At 46.7% G+C, this 10,262-nt stretch overlaps 1 protein-coding gene across 3 annotated transcripts in view; it reads right to left on the reverse strand.

The window, feature by feature from the left end:
* The window catches only part of HNRNPLL (heterogeneous nuclear ribonucleoprotein L like), a 31,135-nt gene extending 30,755 nt beyond the window's left edge, over nucleotides 1-380 (reverse strand). For 2 of the 3 annotated variants that reach the window (XM_021391163.1, XM_021391165.1), the window contains exon 1: nucleotides 33-380. In XM_021391163.1, coding sequence (XP_021246838.1) covers nucleotides 33-224 — 192 coding nt within the window. In that variant the 5' untranslated portion in view covers nucleotides 225-380. The remainder of the gene's footprint in view (nucleotides 1-32) is intronic. The other variant, XM_021391164.1, reaches the window with a different exon arrangement.

Here is a 10,262-nt window from a genome sequence, read left to right on the forward strand (position 1 = left end):
CGCCGGTGCGTGCTGAGGGAAGGAACCCTCACCCCGCCCGAAAAGCCGCCTCCGCGCGGCGGGGGAACCTTGTCCCGCCGGCTCTCGCTCTCCTCAGCGCCGCTGTACTCGATCTCGCCTTCCTCAGCGGCCGCGCTGGGCTTCAGCCGTTTGGCCTGGCTCTCGTAGGCGCCGTCCTCCTCCTCCTCTTCTTCATACCGATCCCCGGACGACGGAGACGACATCGTCGGGGGAGGGAGGAGAGAGGGAGCGGGCCGGCTCCTGGCGGAGGGCGCGCACGCGAGAGGGAGGAGGAGCGGGTACAGAGCCCGGCGGCAGCGAGCGCGAAAGATGCTCTGCGCTCCGTCCCCCCGCACGCCCCCTCCCCGCCCCGGGAGCGGGTCACGCCTCCCCGCCGGTCAGCGGCTCCGCGATTGGCTCCGAGCCGGGGAGGGAGCGAGGACTCTTCGACCATTGGCTAGCGGGCACGCCCATCGGCCGCCGTCGGCGCTGCGATCGGCCGGCGAGCGTGCCCGTCACCGCGCTGCGAGGCTCCTCGGTGCCGCCCCCCGCGGCTCCCCTCCGTCGCTCTTTGATGTCTGAGAGCCCGGGAATGAGGGAGGGCGGGGGGAGCGCGAGGCGCCGGGTTGCGCAACAGTGGCGGGGGCGCGCGCCGCGCTCGCGGCCCCTCCGCGCCCTCTCGTCGCGCGGCCGCCCCCTCCCGCCTTCACCCCCGCCCGCCTTTGTCTCCCTCGCGGCCGATAAAGGAGCGGTGCCCCTTAGGACTCCGTGTCTCTTACTCCGGCTTTTCTGGGGACGGCATCCCGCCAGTTGCAAGGTCACTGGGAGCCCTGGGTGCTCCCTGCCCAGCCTTTGCTGGGCCCAGCAACCGGCTGTGCCCAGCAGCGAGCCTCTGCCCGCGGAAAGAGAGAGAGCTTGCGTGCCTCTCCTTGCGGGCTGGCGTGGCCCCATGTTCCTCAGGTGAGGAGTAATACCAAACCAAGCGTTCCCGTACGAGCTCAGTACACACGGATTGCTTGCCCCCATGCTGGTCCGTGAGGGCTCCATTCCCGGCACCACCCCTTGTAGCAGGACCAATGAGTTGTCACAGAACCGCACTGCCTGTGGCCTCGTGCGGGTGACACAAGCAGCCATCGCTTCTGCGCGGGATTACTTCCTCGTGGAGGTGTTGTGGAGGTGTTGTGAAGGTGTCACTTGCAGCCCACACCTGTCTGGGATCTGGCTTCCTCACAGAGGGAGGCTTTGGGTGCTGAAGTGGCTCTCCGTGCTTTCTGGCTACGGTAGATGATGATGCTGGGTCTGCCAAACCCAGGTGAATGCAGAGTTGAGCCCTGCTGGAAGAGTTGAGTGGAGTTGAAATGGTGCTTGTAAGCTAGAAAAGAAAGCAAACAGTTTGCTGCTTAAACATTCTGTTACCCTGGAACTCATTGGTAAAGACATTCCCCCAAGAAGTGGGAGGCCCGGGTTCAGTTTCTCTTTCGACCCGACCTGACTCAAATCAGGTATCATAGAATCACAGAATGGTTTGGGTTGGAAGGGACCTGTAAGATCATCTCGTTCAACTGCCTGCTACAGGCAGGGACACTTCCCACTAGACCAGGTTGCTCACAGCCCCATGCAGCCTGGCTTTGAACGCCTCCAGGGAGGGGGCATCCACGGCCTCTGGGCAACCTGTTCCAGTGTCTCACCACCCTCACAGTAAAGAATTTCCTCCTAATACCTAGTCTAGATCTACCCTCTTCCAGTTTAAAATCATTTCCCCTTGTCCCGTCACTTAAGTCACCTACAAACACGCATGTGGTTTAACTTTGCCTGCAGTGCGTCTCACCTTCTTGTTTTTTCTCTTTGGTCTTTGTTTCTTAACTTATGCTTTTATTTCAGTATTTGTTGTGCCTAGTTTTAATTTCTAGTAAAATATTCATTACAACTTTGAGAGTATACAGCCCATACAGTTGAAGATGTATAGATATCTTGTCAAGGTTCAAGCAGACAGTGAGGAACATGGTGTCTGTGTTGACATTAAACTTACTTTTCTTGGCACTTGTCTTATTTCTAAACACTCAACATATGTTATCCTACTGATATTTCTACTTTGGACCCAGGAGTTTACTTGCCATATGAAGTAAATTAATTTTGTGTGCTTAAAGCTATGGATTTTAGCAGACATTTGCACCACACCATTGCAAAAAATAACAGCCTGAGAAATCACAGAATGTACCAGAATTACGGTCAGAAAATGGCATTGAAAGGCTGTAATAATTTTTGCACTAATTAAATTTGCTTTTCCCCCATGTATTCGTAATCACTTTTCTGAAAATGAAGTGACTTACTGTTGGACAAAATTTGTGTTTACTGAGTGCTCAAATAAAAGTTTCAGCATGTTTCTGTGCAGCATATAGACCCTGCTTCGCTGACTTAATGTCATATTTAATTACTCCATGGTGGAGATATTACATTAAAACATTTTTTGTATTTCAGTTGCCACATTGAGGCATCTGCATTAAGCTGCTGTGAGCAGACTTGGACCAGTCCTTCCCTCTGTTTGTACTTCAAGTATACAAAAAGCAGGAGGAAATATGGAAATACATCCCCGTTATGTAAGTTTGTAAGTATCTGACTCAGCAGTCTGATTTTGCTGTTATTTTTCTTCTCAGACCTCCTCATTTTGTATAAAAGAGGGAGAGATGAAAGCTGCCAATACTGTCTGAAATATTTTTTTCATTCAATTTTTATTACCCAGAGCTGATAAGCAGAAGTCCTGGTTTCAGTCCACTACCCTCAAATAAGAAAAGCAATTAGTGTTATTTACTTACCACATAGTCAAGTTCAATCACATAATTACATAAAGGCCAAAGCAATGACATGAAGAAAAATTCTCAAGCCCTGTAGAAATGTAAACCACCTAATTATGAACATAGTTTGGAAGCACATGTTTTTACCAGTACAATTTTCTCTCCTGTCCTCTTCTCCTGCTGCCTTGTATTTCTTACATCCTGTGCTGTAATTTACATTGCATTAAGCTATTAGCTCATCTTAGTGAGCAATGTTTCTTGCTGTACTAATATATTACACATCCATTACTAAGATTACTGTATTTAGGTACCATGGAAATGCAAGTAACAGCCAGAAGAAAAATGGGAAGAGGTTTTTGTTTGCTTGATCATAAGTGAAAAACAATTAGCATTCATTGATTCAATAATGGCATTTCTAGGGGAATGTTAACAAGAAGGTGATACCTAAAAATGATCTGGATATGATTTTCAAATGTGAGCTGAAATGAGCACTTTAGCCATCACAGAATACAGTGCTGAGTGACTTAGGGGTGATATGACACTGAGACCTGATCTACGCTTTTTGATTTGGTCAATAAGAGGTGGCAGAAAAATGGGTCAGACCGCAGGTAAGTCAGTATCCTGTCCCGAATTGCTGCCAGCAGCAGGTGTGCATGGCAAAATGGAAAAAAAACTGGATGTAGGGAGTCGGTGTTCTCAGGTACATTTTGTATTTTTTAGCAGTTACAAGTTTAAGGAACTTATGAGTCAGAAGCCACTTCCATATATTTCTGGTTAATAAATAGCCTTGAGCACACTTTTGTCTACTTTTTTTGGTCCCGTTTATATTTTTGCCTCCATTAAGTGTCTCCTCCAGTGATCATTTCTCTGATTTACAAGACACTGATAAAGGTGACTGTCATCCGTGGAAGTGCCCACTGGTGGTGAGGGAGACTCTGCTGCTGAAGGTTTCATTCTGCAGTTCTTGCTCACTCAAAACTCAGCTGCTCTGACCAAGTAAAGGCTGAAGGATGATAGGGTCTGGACTTGTAGGGGTGGATGGCAGCCCCTGGAAAGATCTGCACTGCTAGACTTCTCACATTCGAGGCTGCTAGACTTCACACATTCGAGGCTTAAGGTCTCCTTCCCAATGATGCTCTTTAGTGTAGCTTTCAAACATCAGTCATTTCAACTCATACCCTTTGCCGGCAGCTCCATAGCCCAGTGAGCATTGGTGGACTCGCTCAATTGTATGTACAAGATAAACACGTAGCATGCAGGTTGAGTGTGAAGTCTGGCACGTAGCAGTGTAGAGGACAGTTACAACAGTGTTCATTATCTACAGCTGTGGCATGAATGTGCAGGGGTTTTGTTCCCTTTTTTGGCTTTAGTCTCAACAGTGTAAGAAACTGGTGCTGGGCCTACTCCCCGCACTGGAAGTTACCACTGCCTCAGCTGCAGAGGAACAGGGAAAACACCATCATGCCTGGGCAAACAACCGGAACATTTTTCTTTGGTTTTATTTTTGCCTATTTTCATTTGGATTTATCCATGCTACCCTCTAGGCTGTAGAGCACCTGCAGTCCTCTCTCTTTTCAATCCACTAGCAGGTTATTCATGTCTAATTTGGGGAATTCATTGCAAGATTTTTGAAGCCAAAAAAACCAGAAGCACTAATCATGCAATGCACTAGTTACTGTCAAGAGAAACTACACTGCTCAGCATGTTTGACACTGGCTTGAACACCTAAATGGACATGCACTTGGGTCAATAAGCAGCTGTGGTAAGGGTCAGATCCAGCAGATAGTAATGATTTGCCTTGCATAGCAGAATTTACAAGCCTTGCGCTATTACTAGCACTTTCAACACAATCACAACTAAGATATTTGTCATTTCTTAAAGTATCAGTTTGGAGTCTGATGGTTAGAGAAGTTTACTTTTGTTTTTGAAAAACAAAATTCCTTTACTACTTAAAAATGTAATTCTTAAATGCTCCTGTGCTGGGGGCAACCCAACCCTAGTTACTTCACATACAAGATCCATAAAAATCTTACAAGTAGATCTCATGTTGTCTTTTGGATGGCCTGACAAAAAATTTTCAAGTGTTTCAGTTTGCTGCTGCGGCTTTTCTGTATATACACCTGCACAGATAGGCACAATTCAGAAGTGCAGCTGCTGCTTGCTTTCTCCTCAGACTGATGCAGCCACTTGAACAAGTTACTCATGGTCTGTCACTCACTGCTTTTTCCTTGTTTTCTGACACCTGAGCTAACAATCTCAGAACTAACATTCGGACCTGAGTACTAAATAAAATTGCATTATCTGTGGTGTCAAGCGCAGGCATTTCAAATGGTCCCTTGAAAAACTGTAAGAGTACACCTGGCCAAAGGCTGTCTATGAATCCATCTGCTTCAGGAGGCCCCGGTATCTGTTCATCTTTCGTGGCAGCAACACGCTTCCCTGTGGTAGTGAAAAATACTGAGAAGAAAATGAGTCAGTCTTTCACCAGTGGAAGAGGTGAGGAGTGCACTGCAAGGATTGCTGGGGCTCTTGTGCGAGTGGGAGGAGGGAAAAGACAGAGCTCTTGCTTGTATCCTGTCCAGTGCACTAATGCAGGCTGAGTGACCTTGATGAAAACAAGCCTTTATCACAACAAGATAAACATGAGGAGGGTGGGAAGGGTGGGCAAATTAAGCTTGCATTTGTATCTTGGCATTTCATATTACTTACATTTTTGACTTTACACACTCAATTTTTATTCCGTAATCTTGGCATGCATGTTTTTTGCTAAACAGATAAGCAGACAGCCACTCTGTGGTAATTCTCAGATGTGTGTGCAACAGGGGCACAGCAGCAAACCAGAACTATGCTTGTCCACAGGCCTCTGACTGCAAGCTAATACAGCAACTCCAAAGACAAAAGTTCTGGTGTCACAGCTCTTGCCTGATTATATGTTTGTTTGATTATCACCTTTATTGTTTCTCTGGCTGCCAGCATTCTGTCTTGGATGAACGGTGAAATATATCTGTCTCTTCAGTACTTCCTGTCTCTGCTTAAGACCACCTTTCTCTGCATAAATACGAGATACTGCAAGTTCTCCAAGGCACTGTAATGGAACTTTCACATCCCCATCTGGGACGGGTTTTCTGGTTTTGCTTCTTCTGGGCAGTTTCGAGAAATAACTGCATTTCTGAAATCTCTTCCTTTTGCTGTTGGTTTGCCCATCTGTTAGAATGTCCAGAAGAGATGGGCAACTCTATCACCAATAGAAGTGTGCTGTCTGTGCCTCAAAGCGTCCACCCCACAGCCTCTCTTTGCAGTAGGGCTCTGCAGGCTCTGGGGTAGCTAAGCAGAGCAGCAGAGGTGTGGCTGCCTTACTGTTCTTGGAAATTTCCTTGCAGAACTTCTTGCCCAAAATACTCTTGGGGCAGCTTCTCCCACAGACTAAACATGCAGCTTGCCCACCAAGTGGACACAGTTCATGTCTTTAGTGAACCCTGGCTCTAAATGGCAGCTGTGGGCACAACAATCCAGGCACCAGGAGTGTTATCCTCCTCCTAAAACAGCTACTCTGTTTCAAAGACAGAGATTCTGGAAATATTTATTGGTCTTGAGTGTTGCAACCCCCAAGGCAGAAGACGTCACAATACTGGGTTTATCTTAGGCAACAGTTCCCAAAAACAAGCAGTGTTCAATTTGTGAAGCAGGTTGTTTCCCAGAATCACTGTTCAGTAAGCTCCTGTGAAGACCTACCAGAAAGAATATGCATTTCTAAAATAGACATTTAATGGTGTTATGTGGTTTGTGTCTTGCCCATTGATGATGAAAACTTAGCTGGAACATTAGGGTCAGTGTCTAAGTGAGAGAATGTCTGAGAATCAGGTTCTTTCCCATAAGTTATTGTATTTTATTTCTAATCTTGCTCTCCTTTGTCTTCTTCCATCTGGGGTGGAGCTGCACCTTTGGACTACTCTTCTTGCTGTGGCTGGAAAAATTGGTGATGGGTATTGAGCTGACCAATAAGAGAGACTGCCTGTATGACAGGGCAGGGTGAGGAGCAGAGGTTTCCCCACTCCAGGACTGGCAGGAGATACTGTCTTCTCTGCACCAACCATTTATCTTAAAGACTTCATTGCCTGGGCTCCCAGAGGATCCTGATTTGCATTATACAGAGCAAACTCTTTGTAAGTTCAAAGCAGCTCTGCTTAATTATGCCATTGTGCTGTGTGTGACATATGAAGATTCATTTTATTGATTAACCTTAAAATGTTGTCCCCATTGCAAAGTATTTTCTTCTGACTAAATCCCAACAAAACCTTCTGAACCATCTCCCCCTGTTAACTGCAATAGACTTGTGTAAACCTGTTGTGGCTCCCCTACAGCGTAACTGTATCCACCCTCCCAGGCTCCCAAAGCAACACAGTAGCGCAGGGATTTTGTCTCAATGGAAGGAGGTGACTTCCCAAGTATTGCTTCTGCTGTTTCCATTTCACAGGGAAGATAAAAGGAAAATAAAAGAAATCCCACTGCTATTTTACCCAAATTTACAGCACCTAAACCCATGCCGATTAAACGGCTGCTGCTGCTGGCAGCCGAAGGTGACAATATTGTGGTGGAGGTGGAGAAATTAGGCTCGGTAAGGTTGTGGTAGGTAGATACATGAGGTCAGCTTTCCCCTTATACAACTGCAGAACCACACAGGCACAAAACCTACGTGTGTGTGTTACATCTAAATTTGGAGGGAGGTAAATCCACATGTCTACATGCATGAAACAAATTCTTATCACTTGCCGCCTGTAAGCCAAGTACAGGTGCCTCACATCCGAGGGCCCGGTTTTGTCCTGTGGTTTCCCCAAACACCCTCCTCCCTGCATCTCTGTATGCTGCTGCTGCTCAGACAGGAACTGTTTTAGTTTGCTGCCTTTAGCAGAATCTGCAGTTCTTTTATCTCCATTTGGCATCTCCCTGCCAGTTGCCAATGCAGTCATGCACACATCTGATAGCAAATTTTCTAGGACAGCACAGGGTTTGTGCTGTGGTCCAAAATACTTTCCCTGTTTGTTTTCTCTCTCCTTTCATCCTAGCTCCTCCTGCCTCCTTCTCCTCTTTTGCTGCTCCCTGTCTGCAAAAGCAAACCAGTGCTCGCTGCTGCCAATGGGACCCTACGTAGGTCGTGTCCCATGAGTCACAAACCTGACCACCATGGCCCTGCTTCTTGACACAGGTGCATCTGATTGTTTCTTATGCCCCTTGCTCCTGCCTGTCCTCTGCCTCCTTGGCAGATAGCAGAACTGCCATACCAATCAGGCCTGGAGCCCAAAACTATCTATAGACCCACTAGCTTCTCCAGAGGTGCAGGTCCATAGAGCATCTGCTTCCCCTAGTACTTCCACCAGTGAAAAAAATGAGGAATGAAGCTAAGCTGGCCTGCTTGTTGCCTTCCTGCTTGACTTGCTTACATGCTTTTAAAGCCCTGTAAGCCCCCACATGTTGCGATGTAGTGTCTCCAGCACTAAAAATTGTCTCAGTCAGATCACTCCCATAGCCTGTCAGCTTTCAGAAGCAGAAATGGAAACGGAACCCAAATCTTCTTCACCCCCATCAGAAACCTCAGCCGCAAGGCCATCCTGCCATTTCATAGGCAGCTTTTATTTCTGAACCTTTAGACCTGTGACACATCCTCTGCAAAGCTTAAACTCAAAAGTAGCTGCATGAGCACAGAGAAAGGATGGTCTGTCTCAGAGTATGCAAGCATGCTCCCCAGCCCCCAGTGCAACATGGAAGTGTCTCTGGCTCCAGGCAGCCCACACAACAGCAAGCTGCAGGAGCTGCAAGCTATTATTTTAGCTCCCAAGGAAAGTAATTACTATAGCAACCGGCACATCCGAATGGCTCTTTAGCTGCTGCTGAGGCACAAACAGCTCGTGCACAAAGGCACATCTGAAACGTGCTGTGCAAGGAGTGCTCTTGGGCAGCCGTGTTTTTTGAAGAGCTTTCTGAAGCACGTGTAACTGGCTGCTGATAAACGACCGCCAGAGCAATAGCAAGCCACAATCCTAAAATAACCTAATCAATGGCTCGGTGTGTTTGCCGCTGAAGAAATGAAGCACAAAACAGTGCAGGCTCCATTTTAAGGCTGTGTGCGGCAAAGCACCCAGCAGAGCTGAAGACGCACTTGATAAACAGGCACTAAGATGGAGGAGGGGACGTCTCCCCTTTTGTTCTGCCCACAGATGTGAGCTCTCTGCAGCTCCAGTTTTGGCTCAGCTCCACCAGCTTACACAAAGTTTATCAAAGAAAAAGGATTTAATTACAGGCTTGCAATGCTAGGAGGTGTAACAAGTGATGTTTGCCTTCTCTGCTGTGTCTGTGCAGCCATCAGCCCCAGCAGAGCTCGTCTCTGGCTGTAGTGTTGGGTTCATAGCTGCTGTTACCAGCAAAAAAAAGGAATATCAGCAATAACCTGCGCTGTCCTTGATTTCTTCATTGCCAAGTCCTGAAGTCTTGCTCTGGATCCCACAAAAGCTGAAAGCCACAGCTAAACTAAAGACAAAAATATGGAAGGATTTGTAGTAATGTAATCTATTACAGAAGCATCTGAGGACTGACCAAAACAGGATCTTGGGCAGCTGGTACTGCACGACAGTGGATAAGAAACAGCCTCAATGTCCAAAGAGCTTCCAGTGGTCAACAAGGGAAATGTGTCCCAGGGATCGTTTTGCTGTGCCTGGAGTCAGTCCTGGCAAGTGCATGGCAGTGCCAGCTGAGCGTGTGTACTGTCAGTAAAGGGGTTATTGGTCTTCATGTGGTCAGCTTGGCTTGGCTGTTCTCCCTCTGGTTCAGCTCCCCTAGAGCCACACTGCCACAGCTTCTCCTCGTTAAAAAAAAGGTGTCTGCAAAATGAGAGTTCTGCGAGACCTCCACCTCTGTTGCTGCTTTCAAAAGTCATACAGAGAACAGTTTCTTTATTGTTTAAAATCTAGCTGTGATCTGTGGCTTTGTGATACAAAACTGGTGCTAAAGTCTGGGTCAGAAGTGTTAAATCTTTTATTGAGCTTCATTTTGACATTGCTTGTAAGAAGGGAGCTTGTAATTTGTGTTTGGAAATGCCTTTTTCTGTTTGTTAACTGTCACCTCTTAAGCAAAGTCTATTTTGGATTAAAAACAAACAAACAAACAAAAACTGCAACAACTGAAAAAAAAAGCACAAAACTAAACGAATCCTAAGGAAACAGCACAATCATATGTAAAATGATGCCCCAGTTCTGCCTTGCAACACTGTAGCTTCCCTGCAGGCATCAGGAATTTCCAACCTGCCGATCTCGGGGAAATACCTGTAACTTTTCTCATAACAAATTTATTTTCTGAGAGTGCACAGTGCAGTAAATGTCTCCCTCTCAAAAAAATATATGAGTACTTTTCATTGGTATGCATTTTTGCTAGGGTTTTGGTCTGGGAAAAAAGGACCTTTCACTCCAAGGCTGAATTTCC

The sequence above is a fragment of the Numida meleagris genome, chromosome 3 (assembly GCF_002078875.1).
Source record: "Numida meleagris isolate 19003 breed g44 Domestic line chromosome 3, NumMel1.0, whole genome shotgun sequence".
In the NCBI taxonomy this organism is placed as follows: Eukaryota; Metazoa; Chordata; class Aves; order Galliformes; family Numididae; genus Numida; species Numida meleagris.